The 26541-nt window shown below is 41.9% G+C and overlaps 1 protein-coding gene across 5 annotated transcripts in view; it reads left to right on the forward strand.

The window, feature by feature from the left end:
• Positions 1-26541, forward strand: part of SVOP (SV2 related protein) — a 93367-nt gene that overhangs the window by 6375 nt on the left and 60451 nt on the right. For 2 of the 5 annotated variants that reach the window (XR_008993843.1, XM_036903990.2), the window contains exons 1-2: positions 7020-7271; positions 24592-24752. Coding sequence is in view for 2 of the 5 variants with exons in the window: in XM_036903990.2 (XP_036759885.1) it covers positions 7237-7271; positions 24592-24752 (196 nt within the window). In the remaining 3 variants the exon portion in view is untranslated. Of the gene's footprint in view, positions 1-7018; positions 7272-24591; positions 24753-26541 lie in introns of those variants that run through there. The other 3 variants (XM_036903993.2, XM_036903992.2, XM_036903991.2) reach the window with 2 other exon arrangements.

Genomic DNA, 26541 nt, shown 5'->3' on the forward strand with positions numbered 1-26541 from the left:
AATAAAAAATTATCCTCCTCCAGTGGAGGGAGTTAAAACAAGGAAAAAAAAAAAAAGAGCACTAGGAGCATCTTTTGTTCTAATGAGGTGACTCTGGGTGGGCTCCTGGATGGCTCCTGGATGGGGGCTGGTCACCAGAAACACCAAATCATGATTAGAAGCCTGGACTCTTCAGCTCTAACCCCCATACTCCAGAAAGAAGAGAGGGGTTAGAAATAGAGTTAATAATTGATCATGCCTACGTGACGAACCTCCATAAAATCCCAATAGTAGGAGGTTTGGAGAGCTTCAGAGTTGGTGAATGCACCCCAACTCCATGGAGACAGAAGCTTTTGCACACTTGGGACCCTCCCAGACCTTACCCTATGTATCTCTTTAATAGCTGTTCATTTGTATCCCTTATTCACATCCTTTAATAAACCGGTTAATGTGTTTCCCTGTGCTCTGTAAACTACTCTGGCAAATTAATCGAACTGTGGAGGGGGTTGTGGGAAACTCCAGTTTGTAGCCAAATGGGAAAGAAGTGGTAGGCAACCTGGGGGACCTGCTAACTGTGATTGGCATCTGAAGTAGACAGTATCAGAATTGAGTTAAATTGTAGACAACCAGCTAGTGTTGCAGAGAATTGCTTGGTGTGGGAGAAAACTAGACCTTCAGACTAAAATGAAAGGACAGTAAAGAGTAATTCAAACCCATATGAAGAAATAAAGAGCAACAGTAAAGGTGTCTATGTAGGTAAATATAAAAGATGGAAAAAATTTATTTTTTGTTTGTAACTCCTTTTTGTCTCCTGCCTGATTTAACACAACTGCATAAAGCAATAATTATAAATCTTCATTGATTGGGCACACAGTGGATAAAGATGTAATTTGTGATAATAACATCTTAAAACTGGGGGGAGAAAAAAATGAAGAAATATAGGAGCAAAGTTTTTGTATACTCTTGAAGTTGGTATTAATCCAAATTAGACTGTTAAAAATTGAGAAGTAAAGTTAATCTTCAAGGCAACCACTAAGATAACTAAAAAGTATGTATTAAAAGAAATGACAAGTGAATTAAAATGGTACACTAGAAAATACATATAAAACACAAAACAAGGCAGTGATAGAGGAATTGAGAAACAAAAGAGACATAAAACAGGATTTGTTTTCTACATGATCCATGACTGATCTGTGGTTTAGTTACATTAAATTTAAATGGATTAACTCTCCAATTAAAAAACAGAGATGGAATGGATAAAACAACATGATCCAATTATATGCTGTCCTACAAGAGCCTCATTTTAGATTCAAAGACACAAACAGGTTGAGAAAATATAAGGATAGAAAAAATTTTGTCATGCGAACATTAACCGAAAGAGAGCTGGACTTACTATGCTAAATATTGACAAAATAGACTTTAAGACAAAAATTGTTCTAGAGACAAAAGGACTTCTTATGATGATAAAACGGTCAACCCATCAAGAAGACATAACAATTGTAAGCATACATGTACTTAACATCAGAGCCTCAAAATACTTGAGAAGAAAAGAATAGAACCGAAAGGAGAAATAGACAATTCAGAACTAATGGTTGGAGACTCCAACATCCCACTTTCAGTAAGGATAGAACAACCAGACAAAAGATCAACAAAGAAAAAGAAGACTTTAGCAACACTGTAAGCCAACTAGATCTAACAGACATCCGGAGACACTCCTCCTGAAAACATCAGAATACACCTCCTTCTCCCCTGCACATGGAACACTCTCAAAGACAGACCATATATTAGACCATAAAACACATCTCAATGAATTTAAAAAGATTGAAATCATACAAAGTATGTTCTCCAACCATAATGAATGAAATTAGAAATCAATAACAGAAGGAAATTTGGGAAATTCATAAATATGTGGAAATTAAACAACACATTCCTAAATAATCATTAAGTAAAAGAAGAATTAACAAGGGAAATTAAGAAGTGCTTTGAATGAATGGAAATGAAAACACAAGTCACAATACTTTGAAAAGAAGACCACCATTTCTTTGATGACTTCTCAGATGTCTTGAACTGCTTCTGGTCATTAACTTCTTCCCTAGGTCTGGACAGGTCTACTGGCCCCTAATTCACCTCCACCTCTTGCTTATTTTACATCCTTCTGGGAACACATCGTCTGAGGGATCATGGTTTTATTAGGAGAGTTTCAGAGTTTGTGCTTTGCATCAGCCGCACAAATGTTCTCTGCCCTTTTCAGGTCTCTCTAGTTGTTGGATTAGACATCTTGTATTTCATAACAGAATGGGACATGTGACTGAGGGACTCTTAAGTTGCATGCCTTTACATTTTTTAACAAAGGCTTAACCTCTGAGCCCAGTCTCCCCTTTTAGCTGGCTCCTGGGACAAATCAGGAGGAACTTAACAGCTTCCAGTATATGCCAGGGTTCTGGGAGTGACTACAGGTGGAAGGGCCGTGCCACCAGCATGGCTAGCAGAGCAGGGATCTACCACCAATTGTGCCATTTTGGTTTTTTAAATCCAATTTCAGTTCCAAGGGAAAAAGACAAATCTCTTTATGAGTTTAAATCCATGGGCTTCCTTTTCTTAAATTAAGTGCCGTTTTTCTAACTGGTAGAATATTGTCTTGATAAAAATAGAATGTAGAACACAGCTGATTGGAGAATCACTTGTACATAGCACATGATTTTATATTCAGTATTTCAGGCTAAGGGGCAGCTTGTCAATCTTTATTCCAGGCTCTATTTAAAAATTTTCGGTTTTGTTTTAAAATTCTAAGGGGGGAAATCATGATGTGAAATAAAACCCATCTGTTTTTTGGCATGCCCCAGTTTCCCAGATAGAAGGATAATGTGGTTGGCTGGAAGAAATTACCTTTATACTATCCCTATCTGCTCAAGGATGTCTCAAAGATCAGAGGTATAAACAAACATGGACCATATTTTTCTTGGCTTATAATCTCATCCAGATAAATAACTTTAGAACAGGGGTTCTTGGTATGGTCTCCAGACTAGCAATATCAGTATCACCCAGGAACCTGTTAGAAATGCAAATTCTCAGGCCTTACCCCAAACCTGCTGAATTAGAAACACTGGGAGTGGGGCCCAGCCATCTGTGTGTTAAGTCCCCTGGGTGATGTTAACCCACACTCAAAGGTGAAAACTACTGATTTAGAAAAAATATAACCATATTTCTAAGAAAGAAGAGAAACATCATAGCAATTCATTCTCTAAGATTTTTTTTGTATCATTAATATACAGTTACATGAGGAACATTGTGGTTACTAGATTCCCCCCATATCAAGTCCCCACCACATACTCCATTACAGTCACTGTCCATCAGCGTGGTAAGATGCTATAGAATCACTACTTGTCTTCTCTCTGCTATACTGCCTTCCCCGTGCCCCCGTCCCCAACATTTGTGTGCTAACCATAATGCCCCCTTTTCCCCTTATCTTTCCCTTCCCACCCATCCTCTCCAGTTCCTTTCCCTTTGGTAACTGTTAGTTCATTCTTGGGTTCTGTGATTCTGCTGCTGTTTTGTTCCTTCAGTTTTTCTTTGTTCTTATACTTCACATATGAGTGAAATCATTTGGTACTTGTCTTTCTCTGCCTGTCTTATTTCACTGAGCATAATACCCTCTAGCTCCATCCATGTTGTTGCAAATGGTAGGATTTGTTTTCTTCTTATGGCTGAATAATACTCCATTGTGTATATGTACCACATCTTCTTTATCCATTCATCTACTGATGGACACTTAGGTTGCTTCCAGTTCTTGGCTATTGTAAATAGTGCTGCGATAAACATAGGGGTGCATCTGTCTTTTTGAAACTGGGCTGTTGTATTCTTAGGGTAAATTCCTAGAAGTGGAATTCCTGGGTCAAATGGCATTTCTATTTTGAGCTCTTTGAGGAACCTCCATATTGCTTTCCACAATGGTTGAACTAATTTACATTTCCACCAGCAGTGTAGGAGGATTCCCCTTTCTCCACAACCTCACCAACATTTGTTTGTCTTTTAGATGGTAGCAATCCTTACTGGTGTGAGGTGATATCTCATTGTGGTTTTAATTTGCATTTCTCTGATGACCAGCGATGTGGAGCATCTTTTCATGTGCCTGTTGGCCATCTGAATTTCTTCTTTGGAGAAGTGTCTGTTCAGATCCTCTGCCCATTTTTTAATTGGATTATTTGCTTTTTGTTTGTTGAGGTGCATGAGCTCTTTGCATATTTTGGATGTCAACCCCTTATCAGATATGTCCTTTATGAATATATTCTCCCATAATGCAGGATGCCTTTTTGTTCTCCTGATGGTGTCCTTTGCTGTACAGAAGCTTTTTAGTTTGATATAGTCCCACTTGTTCATTTTTGCTTTTGTTTCCCTTGCCCGTGGAGATATGTTCATGAAGAAGTTGTTCATGTTTATATTCAAGAGAGTTTTGCCTATGTTTTTTTCTAAGAGTTTTATGGTTTCATGACTTACATCCAGGTCTTTGATCCATTTCAAGTTTACTTTTGTGTATGGAGTTAGACAGTAATCCAGTTTCATTCTCCTACATGTAGCTATCCAGCTTTGCCAACACCAGCTGCTGAAGAGGCTGACCTTTTACCATCTCTAGGATGTTTTTAAATGCCTATGATATACTAAGTACTATTCTCCCAGTTTTCAGGGTATGTCCCTCAAAATTATCCGGAGCCCAGGCTGGGAATATGAATGTGCAAAGCTTGCCGTGGCTGGCTGCAGCCTGAACAGTGCCAGGCAGACTACTTTCAGGCCCCCATTGCTAGTGACCAGACCCTTTGGAGGAACACTGCCTCTCTTTTCCCAAGAAGATGATAATCCTGTTAGATGAAATCATTCTATTTAAATGTTGGAAAAATTGGAAACCAACTTTAAAAATAATTATTTCTTTTAAAAGGGCAGCTTTATTGAGATACAATTCACATACTATACAATTCATCCTTTTTAAGTGTACAATCGATGTTTTTTGGTATATTCACATGGCTGTGCAACTATCACATCTAATTTTAGAGCATCTTTGTTCCCCCTAAAAGAAATCTCACATGCATTAGCAGTTAATCTCCATTCCATGTTCCCTAATTTCACTCCTAGGCAACCCCTAATCTACTTTCTATATCTATAGATCTGCCTATTCTTGATATTTCATATAAATAAAATTATATGCTATGTGGCCTTTTGTGCTTGGATTGTTTCACTTAGCTTAAGTTTTCAGGGCTATTGTCATGCTATAGCATGAGTCAGTACTTCATTTATGTTTATTGCCAAGTAATATTCCATTGTGTGGATAGACCACATTTTGTTTATCCATTCATCAGTTGATGAACATTTGAGTTGTTTCCATTTTTTGCTATCATGAATAATTATGCCATGAACATTCTGTAAAAGTTTTCATTTCTAGGTGTGGTATTGAATTGCTGGGTCATGTGGTAACTTTGTGTTTAAATTTTTGAGGAACTGCCAGACTGTTTTCTAAAGCAGCTGTGCCATTTTACATTCCCACCAGCAGCATATGAGGAGAGTGTCCACATCTTCACCAACACTAGTTACTGTCTGTCTTTTTTATTCTAGTTATTCTGGTTGGTGTGAGGTGGTATCTCAGAGTGGTCTTGATTTGCATTTCCCTTATGACTAGTGATATCAAGTGCTTATTGGCTATTTATCTTCTTTAAAGAACTGTCTATTCATATCCTTTGCCCCATTTCTAAACAGGGTTATTTGTCTTTTTATTATTGAGTTGTAAGAGTTCTTTATAGATTTTGAATCTGTCTCTTATTAGATGTATTATTAGCAAATATTTTCTCCCATTCTTTGGGTTGTCTTTTCACTTTCTTGATAGTATCATTTGCATCAGAAAAACTTTTAACTTTGATATAGTCCAATGTATCTTTTTATTTTGTCACTTGTGCTTTTGATGTTGCATCTAAGAAACCATTGTCTAACTCAAGGCCATTAAGATTTACTCCTATGCTTTCTTCTATGCATTTTAAAGTTTTAAGTCTTACACTTAAAAGTATTCTTTTAACCCTTCAAGCTACTCAAAACACATCTCTATGTTGGATCTGTGTTATACCTGTAGAGTAACCAACTGCCAAGGTTTGACTGGGATCAGGGTTACTCAGGATGTAGAATTTTCAGTGGTGAAACTCAAAAGTCCGGCACAAACCAGAATGAGTTGGATACCCTACCAATAGACTTCCCAGTGCCACCTTTGATATAAACCATGCCCCGTGCAACCATGACTTAAAATAAATACTGAATCCCTCCTCACCTTTGTGATTTCAGTTTCATTTATTGAGTGCCCACAATGCAAAGCCCTGGGATCAAGTCTAGTGAAGAATATTTAAATTCCAATTTCAGTGTCCATAAATAAAGTTTTATTCTTCTTGGCCCTTGGGGACACATCAACAACCTTTATGGAGATTAAGTTGTAAAGGGAGCAGACATTCTAGTGAGAGGAACCATTGAACTAGATGGGGAGTTTTTTGAAAGTAGAGATTTGGTTTTATTTATCTTTGATTCCTCAGTGTCAGGGCTGTATCAATCACTGGTAATGCTTGTTGAATGAATGAGTGAGTGATCTTTGGCCTTCACATACTAAACTTTTTTTCTTGATTTGTTTCACTAGACCTTCAGGTCTGTGATGACAATAACATGACTAACTTGTGCTCTTGTCATATGCCCAGCGCCCATTACAGTGCCTGGCACACAGTTGATGCTCAGTAAACAGTACTTTAATGCACGAATATATCCTTAAAACTTCCATTATCTGCATTTGTTATAGCAGCCTGGGTTTCAAAAATATTATACTGATACCAGCATTAACGAACCCTCACAAACAAACATTTAGAGAGGCGTCGTCAACCAAAGGATACTCATTGGTACCTCGACACCTATTTCATGGGCTCGAGTGCCCTCCAGGCACCCCAGTAAAACACCACCAGCCACAGAGAACCTGTAAATTCCTCTAATCGGAAGGGCTCTCCCCGCCCCCTCTCCCCGCGCAGCTAGTTCGGCCCTCCGCCTCTTCCTCTCCGCCCACCTCCCCGCGGCGGCGGCTTTGTCTCGTGGGTCGGTCCCTGGCGGCTTCCTCCCCAACAGCTGCCGCTGGAGGGAGGAAGCAGCGCCGGAGCTGTCCAGCACCCCGGTGCTGAAACCCCGAGCGCTCGTCATCCACCACCACCATGTAAGAGCCATGAAAAGGGCTCGTCCTGGCGCAGCGCGGACATGGAGGAGGACTTATTCCAGCTAAGGCAGCTGCCGTGAGTATCCTGGGGGCGAGTGAGAGGCAGACAGGCTTTCCTTTTAAAAATGAAAATCCTGCAGGGGGGCATCTCTGCATGGCTTCTTGAATTTAAAGGGAACTGTTTCAGAGGAGAAAATTAGGCCTGGAGGAAACAAGCCATTTTCCTACCCCAGCAGCCCAGCTTCTTGTATTTCTTAGTTCGATTTTTCAGATCCGTCAGAATCTTACGAGGAGTTATGGGTGTTATGTTTTCCTTTTTAATTGCTCTCAGTCCTGAAGGGATTTTGAAGTCTGTGTGCTTTAAGAAAGCATTAGCTGCTGTTTTGAAATGGGGACTGAATTGAGGAGTCCATGCAATGACATCGGTTTTTTCCAGACCTTATCCTATGCTGTGAAATTCCTGATTTTTCTGCAAGGTCTTTCGGAAGGGAAGGATACCAGTGTTGCAGACTGGTTTCCAAAAAGCTGGAATTCCTTCCTAGAAAAGGCTTGGGCAAAGTCCGGTTTATAAAGTGAGTGAATGAGAAGGCTGTGCATAGTCTCTGAAACCTCTTGCCTTCTTCTGAATGAAAGGTTTCTGTAACAGCCAGCTGGAGTGACACTCACTGTCTACGGCTATCCTTAGGAACATCAGGAATACGCTGCTTGGAGGATGGGATTTTTAAGGCATACCAGATTTGCTCTCACAATCTCGGGGGAACCCAACCAAGCAAGTACAGGGGCCTTACAGAGGGGCTTACAGATTTTTCCTACCACAAGCCAATGGTAACTTGTTAAGCAAATCCCAAGAATATGAGATGGGGCAAGATCATTAGTGAGGATTTTTGTTTTATTTTTTAGAAGCACTAGCCATTTAGATGGTAAAAGTGAACACCATTTGGATTTGTTGGAAAGGATACATTATTGCTAGGATGTGTGTATTTCCTTGACTTAAATTTTTTTTCTCTCTGAGTCACTGATGAATTCTCCCAAGTGACTTTTAGTGTGAATGATACAGCTCTCTGAGGCTCTGAGTACTGAAGAATATTGCAATGTTTACTTCTTAATCAGTGTGAAATTAATTTTTATTTAAAACATTTAATTAATTAAAAGTTTACTTTTAAGCTTTATTAATTAATCCTCAAATAGTATATCTTATGTAATTCAGCATTATTTCACAAATGCTAAAAGATGTTAAGTTATAATGTACAGAAGATATGCATGAATATAAAAAATGTACATATCCAAGTGTAAATTTCTCAAGGAAAGCATACCACTTCATTGAAAAAAAATATCATGTTCAAAAGCCAACCTATTATATCAAAATAACAAATAATTCAGAAACTGAAATACAAAATTTGGTACTGAGAATAAGAATACAATTCATATTGGAGCTATAGTTTTACTGGGATAAATTTTCAAATAATGTCATGCTTACAAAGCATGTGAACTTTGCAAATTACTCAGGTTCATGTGTATTTAATCTACTAATATAAGACATGATGCCACTGTGACAGTTCTGTCCTTAATAAAAAAAAGTGAAAATAATGTGAAGATTTTACTTATTTAAATTTATAAATTAATTTAGCTTCTATACTAATATATAATGTATAGTATAATCTATAAATAGGGTAAATGAAGTTCAAAAAGAAGTACAAGAATGAACAGTAAGTCTTTCTTCCCAAACCCCTGTATTGTGTCTTGATTACTCTTTCTGATATTTTATGCATGCAAATACAGGGAATATATATTAGAAACCTCAAATTGCATACTGGTTAAGAACATTGGCTCTTGAGTAAGACAGACTTGGGTTCAGATCCTGACTGCCACTTGCTGGTTATGTGGCTTGAGCAACTGACTTAACCCTACTGAGACTCAGTTTCCCTAGAAAATGGAGGTTATAAAAGTACTTGATTCATAGGGCTATTGTGAAGTTAGATAATGTAATGTGCGCTAAATGCCTGGCATTTACAAAGCACTCAACACATCTTAGCTATGATTATTATTACATCTGAAAAATAATTTATAAAAGCAAAATATATAGGCTCCCTATGCTGGACTCACAAAAATTGTAATCTGTAAACCCTAAACTAAAAATTTGAATGAAATCAAAATTAACTCTGAAATATGTTGGACCTCGATTTATAAAAAATAAGTAAATAAAAGAAACAACTATATGAATCTGAGTGGGTTTACAAATCACTACTTAGATGTTCTCAAACCACACCCTGTGTATATTATGCACAGGTTGCAGGCAGCAAATTTCCTAAGAGCAATACGGTTTTAAAAAATCATAGTACCTTGTAGAGGGTTGGCAAGTGGACTTTGGAACAGGCTCTGTCCCATGGGATGCCAAGTGTTGAGAGATTATAAATCACTAAGTAGTTTACAGGGTCAGGGAAGAGGGAAAGGGGATGAGAGTGCCTAAGAAAACTGCCTTTACTTGCACTTTAGAGGCTCCTTCACAGAGCTTGAGGATGGTTCATTTGAGACCACAAACAACCTCTGCCTTTCACCTGCTGTCCATGCACAGAATGTTCAAGAGGCTGAGATTTCTATCTAGTTCTGCCTCATTGTGATACCTTGTGCAAGTCAGGGTCTCTGTGTGACTGGGTCTCTCCTAAGATGATTTTTTTTTTCTGGTGAAATCAACAAACATTTATTAAGTTCCAGTATCCATGAGATGACAGAACCTATTGAAAATTGTTTTGCAAGGGTTTTATAATTAATTCTTCTGACACTCTGTGAGATAGGGATTAAAACATTTTTTTCCATTCTTTTACTTTTTATTAAAGTATCACTGATATACAATCTTATGATGGTTTATATATACAACACAGTGGTTCAACTTTCACCCATATTATTAAGACCTCACCCCTCCATTGCAGTCACTGTCAGCATAGTAAGATGTTACAGAGTCATTATTTGTATTCTCTGAACTGTGCTACCATCCCAGTGACCTAACTATATTATGACTGTGAATTATAGTGCCCCTTAAAGCCCTTCTGCCTGACCCCCCACACTCCCCAACCCCTTCCTTTTGGTAACCACTAGTCCCTTCTCGGTGTCTATGAGTCTACTGTATTTTTTTTTCCTTCTGTTTTGCTTTGTTTTTTTTGGTTTTTTTTTTGAGAGGGCATCTCTCATATTTATTGATCATATGGTTGTTAACAACAATAAAATTCTGTATAGGGGACTCAATGCACAATCATTAATCAACCCCAAGCCTAATTCTCAACAGTCTCTAAGATGATTTCTTGAAAGCAAGTTTTGCAGACTACATCGACTGATTGACTGATTGATTTATTCATTCATTTATTCAGTTCACTTGGGCACCATCCTAGGTAGAAGGAATTCTACAACTGAATAAGGCTGGCATACTCCTTGCCCTTGAGGAGCTCACAATCTAGGGCTGCAGCTGGTAGCCACTAGCCACATGTGGCTATTTAAATTTTAATTATGTAACCTGTATATAAAATAATCTCTATAGGATAATATACAAATTACAATATAATTTATAAATAAAATATGTGAAATTTGAAAAATCAATCTCTCCATTGCACAAACCACATTTCAAGTGCACAATAGCTACCTTTGGCTAGTGGCTACCATATAGGACATCACAAATCTAAAACATTTCCATAACTACAGAAAGTTCTATTGGAGAGTGCTGGTCTGATGGGAGAGGCAGCCATTGAACACATAATTGCACAATAATTATGAGGACTGTCTTAAGGGCTACCAAGGACAAGTGCAGGCTGCACTGAGACTTGTTCTAGATGAGGGAGGGAGAGGATCGGAGAAGGAAGTGACACGGCAGCTGAGCCCTCAGAGATGTGTAGAAGTCATCCAAGGAAACAGAAGGGATGAAAAGCATTATAGACAATGGGAACTGTGTGGATAAAAGTCCCAAAGTGGAAAAAAAAGTGGTGTATCTCAAAATCAGGCCAGTGGAGCAGAATACCAGTGGCTCAAGGGAAGGCTGAGAGAATGGCAAGACCCAGGCCTTACGGGACCCCGTAGTATGAAGCAAGGAGTTGGAACTTCGTTCTGTGTTTGTTCAATCCAGTCTCTCTCTCTCCTTTGCTACAAACCCTGTCTTTCAAGATTGAGTTTATGTTCATCTCTTCAATGAATCTTCCTCTGACGCCCTGGGATTAATCAAGAGCAGGGGTAAAAGTATGGGTTCTGATTCAGGCAGACCTGGGTTCGAACACTGGGCTAGTGACTTCGTCTCCCAAAGGCTGGGTGCCCTCTGTCAAGTTGGGATGATGGCATATCTGCGTGGCAGGGCTTTGAGGACAAAGGAGATGATCAGCAGGAGCTGTCGGCACGGTGCCTGGCTCCAAGTATGGTCTCGGTTAACAAAGCTGGTGTTATTTGTCTTCCTCCATCCACTCTGGGTTTGTTTCCCATGTCCTCCAACACATTCACATAGCAAAGCACCTGGAAGTCATGGTCTCCTTTTCAGAACACTAAGTAAATGTCCCCAAAAGGGGAGGATAGGATCACTGGCCAAGGAGGAGAGATAGGGGTTCATTGTCACCCACACAGGCAAAAAGTAGGGAGTTATTGAATCCTCAAGGTTAATCCAGCAAAACCCTTTAAGACCTCAAGCTCAAAGCTGCTTATATGCCATCATTTCAAACACATGCCAGCCAGCTTCATGAACTCTAGACATGTATGTTTCAGTGACTTAAGGGGAAGAGTCTGGAGTCCAAAGAAAGAACTCCTTGCAAAGAGGCCATTGCTTGGATGTTCTTAGGTCTTAGGGAGGATGGTCCCAGGGCCTGATGGCCCAGGTGGTGGCTTTCCAGCTCCAGCCAAGCTCATCTCTGGGTTATCTAAAAGAATTATGTAGATCTGCATGTGAATCATTGTGTGATCTTGGGGCCATTCATTTAATTTCCCTGAGACCTAAGCAGGTGCCTGGGCATTTTCAGCTTTAAGAGACTATGGTTCTAAGCTGTCTAGATGAGTGTGCCTGGTACCATCCTGGATTATGGCACTTGTTCTGGTGCACGTACTAATAGCCCCTTGCTCATTCTTTAATGAAGGATTTCTCAACCTTGACGCTATTCACATTTTAGGCCAGAGAGTACTTTGTGGTGTAAGCTGTCTTATGTACTATAGGGTGTTTAGCACCATCCCTGGCCTCTAGCCACTTGATATCACAGCCACCCTCCCCTCCAGTGTGACAATCAAAACTGTCTCCAGACATTACCAGTGTCCTCTGGGGGACTAAATCACCCCACATCGAGAACTGCTGCTCTAAAGTGTTCTAATTTAGACAGTAAGTTATTTGGTCTATTTCTAGAGCATCTTCAGATCTTTCTTTAAATCTCACTTCTCTTCCCTTAATAATGTCAAGACCTAGCACGAGTTCTGGCAGCAACTCGCACATCTTCCTCCATCCTTGGTAGGCCTTTGGGAAAAGACTATAAACCCCGTGAAGGCAAGAATTTAGTCTGATACATAGAAGGTTCCTCACTATGTGTTTGTTGAATGACTGAATAAATAAATAAGTTACAAAAACAAACTACCTGGAAAGCTGTAGACAGGCCTTCTGCTCTCCCTGGTAGAAGTTACCCATCCCCCTCCAGTAAGGCCATGTCCCAGAATGATTAAGTGCAAGAGCTCTCTATGTAAGCAGACCTGGATTCAAATCCTGGCTTTCCTGCTTGCTTGGGAGATAACCTTGGGCAAGTTACTTTTCTTCTCCAGTCCTCAGTTTCCTCATCTGTAAAGTAGGGATGGCAGTGGCACCTACCTTATAGGGCGTAAGGCTCATGAAGTGCTTAGTGGAGCTACCAGCACATGGTAAGTTTAATGAATGTTAGCTATTATTTACTTGTCATCTTTACCTTTTGTCCAGAATATAAGCTAGTGGTCCACCATCCAGGGAACAGGGTCAATGCTATTCAGGTTGTTGGGGATGGCAGGAAAATGCAAATAAAATAAAATCCACATAGAACTAAGGTTTCTTTTAATTGTAGACTTCTAGACATTCAGGAATGGAAGGGACCTTAAAAACCATCACATCCAACACTTTGTACATCATCTCCCCAAATCGGGCAGAAAGGCATCAAGTGGTGGCTTCAAATATCTATGACCACTTTCAACAACTTACTAAAAATCAGATTCCTGGGCCTTACTCTGCAGAGATGTACAAGTATTAGGCCTGGAGAATGGCCCAGTAATCAGCATTTTAATTGGTTCCCTTGGGGTGTTCTTGGCCTCAGAGAAGCATCAGCAGGTCGGCTAAGACCAGGGGTTCTGGAGCTACTCAGGTCAGGGACTTAGTACACTATGTGCTCTCCAGCAGACCTGCACCAATTGGTGTGACTTCTCTGAGCCTTGGTTTACTCATCTATGACCTGGGAAAATTAATAACGCCTCCTACCTAGGATTATTGAACAGATTGCACAAGATAGTAAGTATACATAGCTCATAGGCTTGCCTCTGGGATGCTGAAATGTTGCATATTAAACATCATTACTCCTGAGTAATGATGGATTTAACACATGGATGCCAGCCTCTCCTTGTCCACCTTTTATGAAGGGGATCCCACTACTATTATGGCAATCTGTATCATCTCTGGACTTGACTAAGAAGGAGCCTTATATTGAGTTGAAATCTGCTTTGTACTTTCTTCATGCTCTGTTCTTTGGGTCCAAGTTGAACAAGCACCTTCTTTCACCTGCCAGAACTTCAACTCTTTGAAGACAGAGGTCCAGCCCCTGAGAAGACACTTCCCAAATCATACAGATCAGGACATGGCCAGGTCTTGTCTTGAAGGAGACAAAACAAGTCCATTTTTTAGTGACGTTAGCAGTTTCTGCTCCTTTGGGTCCACAGCATCTAACCCCCTTTGCCACTGGGAGGCAGATTGCAAAGAAGTCACAGTGTGACATAGCTGATTACCAAGGACAAAGCTGAGGGGTGCCGGTCATCATGTTGTTGACTGACTGAGCTCCCCAAACATGCGGACACTTGTTATAACTTGGCCCTTTGCTGCTTAGCCTTGCAGATGGGCCTCCCTGTGCAGATGTCTTCCTCTACTAATTGGAGTGGGGCAGTGGGAGGGAGGATAAATAATAAAAGCTTCAGGTTCTTCCCCTGCTGTAGCACCCCCCACCCCCGTTCCTCCCCACTCCCACCCCCAGTCCAAGCCACCATCACCTGTCACCCAGCTCCGCACACATCCTCTTCCCTGGTCTCCCTGCTTCCTCTCTTGCCATCTTTATGTGTTAACCGTGCCTTTTATTTTCTCTCTTCTGATGTTTTGACATCTTGGGGTCTTGCTAACCTTGGAGGGACTGCCCCTCCCAGGTTAACTAGTAACCTACTGCCAGTGCACCTTTCATAAGCAAACAGTCCGGAGCCTCATCACCCCAGGGCCCAAAGTACCAGACAACTAGGGGCAGCCCCTGTACTTCAGAGCCTGCACAGATTATTCAGAATAGCCAGTCTGCAACCTGCTTACCCTGGTTGGCCTGTTCTTTCCAGCAGAAACCACACTAAGGGCTCTTGCCCACATTTTCCCCTCCCTTCTCTGCCTCTTTACTGACCCTGATGCTTCCTCTATGGCTCCCCAAGGCTTGTTGTGCCCTTGGGATCTGGGAGTATAACTGAGTATATGTTTTCAATGGCAGTTGTCTCCTGGTCTGTTGACCTTGCCATACCTAAATACTAATAAAACCTATATTTCAAAACACTCTCCACTAGTCTTCTTCTTGTGGAAATAAAATGTGCCTGAGTGGCCTTCTCAAAACTCACCTCTGATCATCTTCCACCCTCTCACCTTTCCATGGCATCCCACTGGTCTCAGGACAACATGAAGAATCCTCACTGTGGTCTCCAGAACTCTGAGTGATCCAGCCCAACTCTCTGACCCCTACCCCTTGGTTCTCCCCCAGGGACTTTGCATTAGCTGTTCTCTCTCTCTTCCCTCACCTGTGCAGGCTCTCCTTGCCCTCTGGACCTCAACCTCCTCAGGGAGGTCTATGCTCACTATTTCTCCCTCCAATTGCTCTTTATCTCACTCTGTTTGTTTCCTTCTCAAGAGCCTTTCATTTGCAAATGTATAACAATTTCTTTGTTTACTTGTAAAGTAACTATCTCCTCAACTACAGTGTCAACCTGAGAGCAGGGGCCACTTCTATTGGTCCTCCTTTGTATCCTCAGCCCAAAATAAGCACTTACTGAAATACTCAATTATTGTACCAAGATCTCTGTATATTGACTCCTTCCACCTCTGTGGCAACCTTGTGTGGTAGCAATTACCTACTCCATTCTACTAGGGAGAAAACTAAGAGTCAGAGGGGTAGAGTAGCCTGCCCAGAAACTGAACGGCATGGGCAGGGACTTCAAACCCCTGTCAGTATGTTTGCCACAGCTGGGCTCTATTCTTCCCTCTGGCAGACCACCTCTCTTCACACAGGACACTAAATGCCACTCTGCAATAATCACAGTCAGTTTAAGCTTCCTTTTCAGTCTGATTGACTGATAAACTCAGAGGATAAAAGCCCAGAAGCTCAGATGAAAAGAGAAAACAGTTCCTTATCTAAATACCCTAATCAAGCCTCAGACCCTAATTTAAGGGTACTGAAATGAATTACATGATGGTACAAACAAGATCTTTAAGTTGACAGATATTTCCTCAAGCTCTTCTCTTCTTTAGATAGCAAAATTATGTAAAATAAATGTTCCTTGCTATTTTGGTAAATTATATCCTATATATATATATATCCAACAAATGCCAAGAAATTGTGAGCCAGCCTGTTTCAAAGCCCTCGTGTATTTAACATATGCCACTGCTATTTTCTTTTTCTTTCATATTGCATTTTATTTCCTTGGGAAATCTTGGCTTATGTAGTTGATAAATACTTTTAGGAACCCAACCAATTCAAAATGTAGTCTGGCTTTCTGAGTATAATTTAATGTCAAAGGTTTCTCTTTACATTCTGTCTTGAAAAACAAGTGTTCATAAATAAAGATGCCCTGGCTTCTAGTGGGTTTTCAGGAGGAGGAATGTGAACAGATTCTGGTTTAAAACTGCAGGGAGCTAAGCCACTTTCTCAATGTCTCATTTCACAAAGGTCAATGATGCTCACTGCAGAAAGATGACTTAAGTGGGGCTAGGTCAGAGGGGCACTAATATTTACTCAGTACCCACAATTTTCCCATTCATCAAGCTCAGTCAGTCTTCACAATTGTCCTACAAGCCTATTTTGGTTCCCATTTCACTTGCTTAGCAGATGCTACATGATCAACGAGCTCATATGTGGTTGTTTCAACCACTATTGTTATTTATATTTATTATTAAAGTAATAGATGCCTATGTTAAAAATGGCAAACATTACAGAAATGTCCAAAATGAAAAGCAAAAAGAAATTCCTTTCCTTCAGAACTCCCCAATTCCATCCAGTCATCCATCCCAGAAGCAAACCATCTGCAGCTTCTTAGGTATCCTTCCAGAAAGTCTAGGACTGTAGAAGCATACATACTGTATAGCTGTTCCTCTCAGACTTGAACTTATGTACACAGATTGCTTGGGGTCCTGGTTGAAATGCAGTTAGGTCTGATGGAGTCGGTCTGGGTCAGGGCCTGAGACTGTGCATTTCTAACAACCCCTTAGGGGGTGCTGGAGCCCCTGGTTCAAGACCACATAAATCTTAGTAGAAGGACCTAGATCACAGAAGGTTTATTTTAGCATATTAATAAGGAACCCCGCCAAATCTTTCCCTGTTGGCTCTTATAGATCAACTTGTGTGTATGTTTGTGTGTGTGTGCGTTTATTGTGAAAAGGTACACATAACATAAAATTTACAATTTCAACGATTTTCAGCATACAGCTAAGTACATTCACAGTGTTGTACAACCATCACTACCATCCAGCTCCAGAAGTCTTCATCTCGCCCAACTAAAACTCTGTCCCATCAAACACTTAACGCCCCATTCCCCACCCCAACCCAGCCCCTGGTAACCACCATTCTACTTTCTGTCTCTGTGAATTTTACTATTCTAGGCCTCTTCATACAGGTGGAATCATACAGTATTTATCCTTTTGTGTTGGGCTTATTGCACTTAATGTTAATATCTTCAAAGTTCATCCATGTTGTGCCATGTGTCAGGATTTCCTTCCTTTTTAAGGCCGAATAATATTCCATTTGTTTACCATTCATCTATTATTGATGGACACTTGGATTATTTCTGCCTTTGGCTATTGAGATACAAATAAACTTAAATTTTTTAAAAACATTTTCTTAAGTAGACAGACCATTATTTATTTAATTATTTCTCTCCTGGTGATTGTTTCTAGTTTTGTATTATCACAGCAAAGGTACAAATAGCATGGTAGCACTAGAAGGGAATACAGTAGAGTGGCCGGAAGTGGGGTCTCTGGAGTCAGGTGGCTTTGCCAAAGTCTGGCTTAGACACTGTGATCTTGGGCAAGCTTCCGGCCCCTCTGTCCTTGAGTGACCTCATCTGTAAAGTGGGGATAGTGAAAATGAAGATTGAATTCGGCGATTGGTACAAAGCGCGAGCACTGGACCTGACACATGACAGGCTAACAATCCGTATCAGCTGTTATTCGTATGACAAATTGTTGGCACTTGTGTCTCTTCCTTCAACAAATGCCAGCAGAATGATTCTGGGTGGGAGCACAGAGCACTTAAAATTTTGAAAGACATCACAGATTACCTTCCAAATAGGTTGCAATAGTTGCTATTAGTACAGAAGGGAGTATGGAGCCCTGGCTGATCCTTGAGGAGAGGGTGTGATAAAAACAGAATTCAAGGAAAATTATCAGGTCACAGAATTCATTTTCTTCTGTGATGTTACCCTCAGCGTCAAGGGCAAACCATTGACCTTCCCTTCATCTCTGAAAATGAAAAGAGAATGCACGTAAATGTTCATTTCCTTTGCCTAATAATTCTCTGTATTTCTATCTTCTGTGAATACCTTGAGGGACTTCTCAAGTTTCTGATTTTGGGGGTGCTTCTTGGTGTCAAAGGGTCCTGCTCATTGGCCATTCTCTTCCTGGAACCCGCAGGGGGTTGCAGAGTTACAATGTCACCCTCTGGCTAGCCTTTCACTGTACCCAGCTTATTCTATTTGCAGCATTTCTCACAAGATACATCAGTGTAGTGATATATACATATTATATATGCATACGCATAAAACAATTTCTAAGGCCTGTCTTCCCCTGGCCCTCCCGGTAGACTGGACACGGCAGGAAGGAGCCTGAGTCTGGCCATGTCTGGAATCCCAGCAACACCCTTGGGTCTGATACAGAGCTAGTGCTCAATAAATATTTGTTAAATAAATGAGCAAATGGATTCTAGTACCATCCATGGCAGTGCTAAGGTCGAAGGTTTGGGTTTTTGGGTATTTTTTGCTGCATATACAACATAAAATTTACCACTTTAACCCATTTTTTAAGAGTGCATTTCTGTGCATAGAATACATTCACATTGCTGTACAATCATCATCACCACCATCCATCTCCAGAACTTTTTTCATCTTCCCAAACCGAAACTCTGCACCCAAGAAACACTAACTCCCCTTCTCTACCCATACTGACAACCTCTATTCTATTTTCTGTTTCTACACTAATTTCACTTTTCTAAGTATCTCATGTCAGTGGAATCATACAGTATTTGTCCTTCCATGGCTGGCTTATTCACGTAGCATAATGTCTTCAAGTTTTATCCACATTACCATGTGTCAGAATCTCCTTTCCTTCCTTCTTAAGGCTGGATAATGTTCCCTTGAATGGATGTACCACATTTTGTTCATCCACTCACGGATGGGCATTTGGATTGTTTCTGCCTTCGGACTGTTGTGAACACTGCTGCCATGACCATACGTGTACATTTGCAAAGGTGTGTAACCATCTCATCTTCCTAGTTCCAGAGCATTTCCATCGCCTCAGAGGAAGCCCTGTGCCTGTTAGGCAGTCTCTCCCCATTCCTCCCTTTCCCAGCCCCTGGCAACCACCGTGCTCTGTCTCTGCGTGTTTTCCTCTTCTGGATACTTCATATAAATGGAACCAGACCTATGCGACCGTCTGTGACTGGCTTCTTTCACTCAGCGTCATGTTTCATGGTTCCTCCATGCTGTGGCGTGTCGGTGGCTTGAGGACTTTGTACAGTGGTGCACTAAGATGGCTCGTGACAGCTCTGCAGAGCAGACTGATTGTTAAATAATCAGGAATTTTCAGGGCCTGTTATTTAACTGTTGGCAGCTTGTAATTGGTCCTGGGGGGGAGTACTCACCCCACAGATACTGGCCAATGCTGCACATCAGTATGATTTGGGGAGTTGAATTTGAGATTCGATTTGTAGGTAGCACTGCCATCAGCTCCATCAGCATTCTCCCAAAGGGACCCCAAATAAACACGTACTCTGAACAGAGCCGTATTTTTGCTGGGCGAGTGCTGCTTAAGCAAAGCCCCAGATCCCATCTTCTAACCAGATTTCCAGACCTAAGGCAGTGTCTCCTGGCCTTCGCAAGGAATACCCCTGCTCCAGACAGCAGGACATTTGTCTGAGTACTGTCATCGGGGTTCTGGGCCTCTTGGGGAGCTGATCCTCTGCATAATTGCTTCATGATGAAGAGTGGAGGAGGGGGGAGAGCAGAGCCATTTGTTGGATGCTGATGCATCAATCAGTCCCCGGATCAGCAGCTGCACCACCTGGGTACTGGGTACTCTGGGAAATGCAAAATCCCGCTCCCCATCCAAGACCTCCCAAATCAGACCCTCTGGGCGTGGGGCCCAACCATCACTGTTGTAACCAACCCTGTGGGGTTCTGAAGCTCCATCCAGTTCAAGAGCCCCTGCACAAATGTGATTACCTAAAGAGTTGTCAGTCAGATTGGGACTGAGCTGTGCCTTTCGGTTTCTGCTCCAGAAAACACCATTTTCCTCTGTCGGGCAAGTCTCCCACACAGGCCAGTTCAGTTCAGGCTTTGAATTCATCCCCCAGACACATGATTTCTGGGGAGTGGCACTGATGCCCAGTGGTTAGGACCCAGATCTCTAATACAAAAGATAACTGGGCTGAAACCTTGGCTTCTTCAAGCTGATTTTGCATGAGTGCCTTAACCTCTCTGAGCATTTATTTCCCCATTGGTAAAATGGGGATAATAATAGTACTGGATTCATAGGGTGATTGTCGGGGTAACAGGAGAGAATGTAAAAGGCTTATAGCATAGCTCTTAGCAAATAGCAAGTGCTCAATAAATAGCTATATGGTTTGAGAGCTATCATCTAAGAAGTTTGAGGGAGAGGAATTCAATGATTCATCCCTCATATGTGTACAGTGCTGTAAAATTTGTTTGCATAACAACTCTGGAGGGGCTTATTTGCAGCAGATACCATTGGTCCAGATGCTCCTTCCCAGGCTGGTGCATCCCCCAGCTGCTGCCAGGGGTGGCTGCTCACAGCTCACACCTGGAGTCTCCTCTAGTAGATTGCCCTTGGTTGAGGAGAGCCACCTCACCTGAGGATGCCTGGGATGGTGTGCTAAGGACTGACTGACATGAGCCCAGCCCCCAGACATCCGGGTAAAACACTCTCAGGGGTACAATTCATACTGCAGAGCTCCTCATGGGATCAGATTCCAGCAGAAATCATATCATTGCTTAGTTTTTTTCCCCTGTCTTGACCTGCTTCCTTTACTTCACAATGGGTTTCTCTTGAGAGGTTTCCTCAACAAATCACTTGCACAAGAATTCCCATCTTATTTTTGCAGAAATAGAAAAATTCATCCTAAAATTCCTGTGGAATCTCAAGGGACACTGAAAAGTCAAAATAATCTTGAAAAATAAGAACAAAACTGGTGCTTTCACACTTTCTAATTTCAAACTTAATATAAAGCTACAGCGATGAAAACAGTGTGGTACTTGCCAAGGGAACAACTACATAGACTAATGGAACAGAATAGAGAGCCCAGAAACAGAACCTTACATGTGTGGTCAAATGATTTTTGACAAAGGTGCCAACTCCATTCAACGAGGACAGGACAGTCTTCAGCAAATGGTACTTGGAAAACTGGATATCCACGTACAAAAGAATGAAGTTGGACTCTTTCCTTATACCATATACAAAAATCAACCCAAAACAAATCAAAGAGCTAAACCTATAAAACTCTTAGAAGAAAATACGGGAGAAAATATTAATGATACTAGATTTGGCAATGATTTCTTGGATATATATATGATACTAAAAGCTCAGATTGAAAGTGAAAAAAGTTGGGGTAGGTTGTAGTATATAAAAATTTAAAACTTCTGTGCACCAAAGGGAATGTTAGTAGGGCACAAAGGCAACCCAAGCAATGGGAAAAAAAACCTTGCAAATCATATATCTGAAAAGGGATTGATATCAAGAATGTATAAAGAACTCCTACAATTCACAACAACAAAAAACAAACAACCTGATTTAACAAGGACTTCAATAGACATTTCTCCAAAGAAGATATGCAAATGGCCAGTAAACACATGAAAAGATGCTCGATATTAGAGAAATGCAAATCCAAACCACAATGAGATACCATTTCACATCTATAAAGATGGCTATAATGAAAAAAAAAGGAAAATAATAAGCATTGGAAAGGATATAGAAAAATCGGAGCCCTTGTTCATTGCCTAGGGGAATGTAAAATGGTGTAGTTACTATGGAAAACAATATGAAGGTGCCTCAAAAAGTTAAATATAGAATTACCATAGGACCCAGCAATTCCTCTTCTGGGTATATACCCAAAAGAAGTGAAAGTGGGGATTTATTTGTATGTCCATGTTCACAGCAACATTATTCACAATAGCCAAAATGTGGAAGAACCAGTAGATAAGTAGATAAACAGCTGTGGTATAGCCATGCAGTGGAGTATTATTTAGCATTTAAAAAGGCAGGAAATTCTGACATGTACTAAAATATGAATGAACCTTGTGGACATAATGCTGAGTGAAATAAGTCAGTCACTAAAGGTCAAATGCTGTATGATTCCACTTATATGTGGTTCTTAAAGTAATCAACTTCATAGAGACTGAAAGGAGAGTGATGGTTGCCGAGGGCTGGGAGAGAGAGTTAGTATTTAATGGTTACAGAGCTTCAGCTGGGGAAAATGAGAAAGTTCTGGGGATGGATGGTGGTGATGGTTGCACAGAACTGTACATTTAAAAATAGTTAAAATGGTAAATTTTATGTTATGTGTATTTTACCACAATTGAAAAAAAAATTCCCATCGTAAGCTCTGCATCTAGGGAATGTAACCTACGGCACAATTATGACACCTGATTTATAGATGAGATAAACTGAGACTTAGAGCGACTGTATGTATATCTTATCCAGTGGGGATGATGATAGTCACTACCGCCCAGGGTTATTATGAGGATTAAATCAAACTAAATCAAATAAGATTAAAACCTGTAAAGTCCCCTGATTAAGGAAAAGTTATCACCTACAAAGATGTGAAAGAAAGAGGTTGGCAAGGAGGCACAGTGCCTTCAGGACAGTTGTGGTCAAGTGTTGGCAATTTCATATGGTTTGAACTAACACTAGTGTTTGGTCCTTAAGCAGAAATCTTTCTCTCATTGTTATCTATATAATTTTATATGCTTTAAATATTTCAAAATAAAATATCTTTATAAAAAATGTCAGAATAAACAGGGAGCAATGGAAGGGCTTGGAGTGGTAGCATCCTGCCTTTGGCTAGGGTTTTGATCCCTGTGTGGCTGTGCCAAGTCATGTGATGAGTGGGGCCTCAGGTTTTTTTGTCTGTAAAATGGTGACAATAATACCAACCTCACAGAGCAGGTGTGCAGATCAAGGGCAGGCAAAACGACACCTAGAGTGAGGCACAGAACACAAGCTCAGTGCCACTAGCTGGTGGTGGTGGTGCTGGTGCTGGTAAGTGGGATGGAGTGTTAGCTCCAGGCTTCAATCCCAGCTGGTCTGCCTGCAAACCCTGTGATCTGTGCTCAGCCCCACATTTCTAGCCCAAGATGAGCTTGACAGCTCAGGCTTTCCAAGCCCAGCCTTGGCAACGAGTGGTGTTTCAGGTATTTATAATACTGCTGTGATTTCATCAGTCTCTTCTCTTCTCCAACTTCACAAGCAGGACATATGCCCCATGCTTCTGAAATTTGAAGGTTTACCCTTTCTATGCCAGAGCACTAGTTATTCTTAGGTGAAATACATGGAATAATGCAACAATGAATTATTACTAATAATAATGGCGGTATATTTTATTTAGATATGTCCCCTTTCTTGCCTTTTTAAAGTATTGCCCAGATTTGCCCTCCAGTTGCACATGTAGCCCTCTGCCATTCACGTCCATGACATCCCAGGTTCTCTTTTCAAAGCCCTGATAGAAACGGACATTACTCTTTCCATATTGCTCTCTCCTGCAAGAGCAGGGACATACCTGTCTTGTCACTGATGTGATGTCAGAACCCACTGCAGGGCTGGCAGATAGCAGGAGCTCTGTGTTTGGGAGAGAGGAAGTTGGAAGGAGACAGATTATTTTGTCTCTAAGTCTCAGATAAATTGCTGCTCAGAGAAACCAAGGCTTTCCCACAGTAACAAGAAACAGCACAGTGTAAGGGACTGCATTGCATGAAATGGAGTCTCTGGGGTCTCAAATTCAAATGCCCATAGAGCCAGACAAATGGCGAAAGTGCCAAATGAGAGGAACGCAGAGCAAGTGCCAGGATATGTGGCAAAGGACCCCCAGGGCTGGATTTGGAGACAAAGAAACTGTGATCAGTGTGGAGTGTGTCCCATTCACAGGGGCACACTGCCCAGATCCAGACACCCTGTTCAGGAATGTGGGCCCCAGATAGCCAAATACTCTACTCTCTACTGAGATGTCAGGAATCTGACTTTTCAAGTAAATTCTCTCAATTAAAAAATGTTGACATCCACCTTAACTTTTAAAAAATATATATTGTGTAGACAACTTTTTGTGAGCATAATATAACCCTTAGATAACCACATTACCTCTGTTAGATACAGAGAGATGCATCTAAATTCTGAAACGTGTTTCCAAACAGTTTTCAGGTCTAGAACAAAGATATACTCATTCACATAGCCTGCCGTGTGAATAGGGTCCTTGTCGAGTTGTGTGTAGTGCCCAACCTATACAACTGATGGATGGCCCTGATAGGTGATTCTGGAAGTTGTCACCCACATCCCCATAGTTCAGCTCAACAGGAATGCCAACTCCCCCACCCATTCAGTTCTATGGACCATGAGAAAGGCTTCCACCTGTCTTGGGCACAAGAGATGTGCAGCAAGGCCACTGAAGGGGAATTCAAGCCATCATGACCAAATTTGCTCTGTCCCCTAGGGTGGTGAAATTCCGTCGCACGGGCGAGAGTGCGAGGTCAGAGGACGACACAGCTTCGGGAGAACATGAGGTCCAGATCGAAGGGGTCCGCACAGGCCTAGAGGCCGTTGAGCTGGATGATGGGGCAGCTGTGCCCAAGGAGTTTGCCAATCCCACTGACGGTGAGGGGACCCTGAAGTTGGGGTGTCAGCACAGATCACAGTCAGGGGCTCTGAAGTGCCAGGTTGCTTCCCCAGATGGTGCTTTCAGAGGGATCTGGTGAAAGGGCAGTAGGAGGGCCCAGAGGGCCTAGGGGTGACACCAGAAGTGTGGGCCAGGCCTAAATGGCTCACTTCAGCAGGCAAGGTTACATGACCATCTCTACCAGTCAGCATCACTGTGTAACACCTGGCTGAGGACAGCAGTAATGATAGTGATGGTAGTGGTGGTGGTGGTGGTGGTGGTGATGGTGGTGGTGGTGGTGGTGGTGGTGGTGGTGGTGTGGTGGTGATGGTGGTAGTGATGATGGTGATGGTGAGGTGGTGGTGATGGTGAGGTGGTGGTGGTGGTGAGATGGTGGTGGTGGTGGTGTGGTGGTGATGTCAGTGGTGGTGGTAGTGGTGGTGGTCATGGTGGTGGTGGTGAGGTGGTGGTGGTGAGATGGTGGTGGCGGTGGTGGTGGTGGTGATGGTGAGGTGGTGGTGGTGGTGAGATGGTGGTGGTGGTGGTGTGGTGGTGATGTCAGTGGTGGTGGTAGTGGTGGTGGTCATGGTGGTGGTGGTGAGGTGGTGGCGGCGGCAGTGGTAGTGAGATGGTGGTGGCGGTGGTGGTGGTGGTGATGGTGAGGTGGTGGTGGTGAGATGGTGGTGGTGGTGTGGTGGTGATGTCTAGTGGTGGTGGTGGTGATGGTGGTGATCATGTCAGTAGTTGTGGTGGTGATAGTGGTGGTGCTGCTGCTGGTGGAGGTGGTGGTGGTGAGAATAGTGCAGGAGCAGCTGACATTGGCTGAGGATTTACTCTGGGCCAGGCACTGTTCTAAGCTCTTTACACATATTGCCCACTTAATCTTCACAAATGTCTCAGCTGAAACTATTACAATCGTTTTCCCCATCTTGCAGAAGAGGAAACTGAAGCACGGGAAGCTTAAGTGTCTTGCCCAAGGTCGCACAGCTGGAAGTCAACCACGCTGGATTTACACCCAGGCCTTCTGGCCTCAGAGCCCACATTCTTACCCATGACCTTATTCTGCCTTAGAGCAGAGCTGGTCAAACAAGGGACCTGAGGCGGTGCTGTGGGACCACGTGATGCTGATGGTTGAAACACCCCATGCATTTCTGAAAGGCCTGGATCCCCAACATGAGAGAGGATTGATGGTTTGAGCCGAAGACCTGGTGTTGGTGGATCTCAGGAGGCCATGACTGTGGAGGGAAGGCAGTGGTTAGGAGCAGCGGCTTTAATCTGACGCTTGCCTAGACCCCACTCCCAGAGCTACAGTGTGCTGGGCCCTGTGACACTAGCGACACTGTCCGCCTCTGTAAAACGGAGCTAAGACTGGACCTGAGCTAGCAGTTGTGACAGGAACTAATGAGATACTGTGCATCAACCCTTAGTACAGTGCCTGGCACATGGTGAGCACTCAATAAACTAACCATTATATTATTATTACCATTCTTATTATTGACGATGTTGTAGGACTCACTCTGCTTTCTCCTTGGTATTTTTGCTGGAGGAAACGACCCCTGCTGGTGTGATAAGCCCCAGCTCACACTTCTGGAGAGAATTGTGATTGAAGTAAGAGGCCCTTGATTGGAATTCCAAAAAGATGACTTACAGAAAAGTTGCAAAGATAGTTCAGAGAGCCACCATATCATATACCCTTCATGTAGCTTCCCCTGGCATTGACCTGTTACCTAACCATGGTACATTTGTCAAAACTAAGGAAAGAATATTGGCATAATGCTATTTATTAAA

This window comes from Manis pentadactyla, chromosome 14, assembly GCF_030020395.1.
Source record: "Manis pentadactyla isolate mManPen7 chromosome 14, mManPen7.hap1, whole genome shotgun sequence".
Classification (NCBI taxonomy): Eukaryota; Metazoa; Chordata; class Mammalia; order Pholidota; family Manidae; genus Manis; species Manis pentadactyla.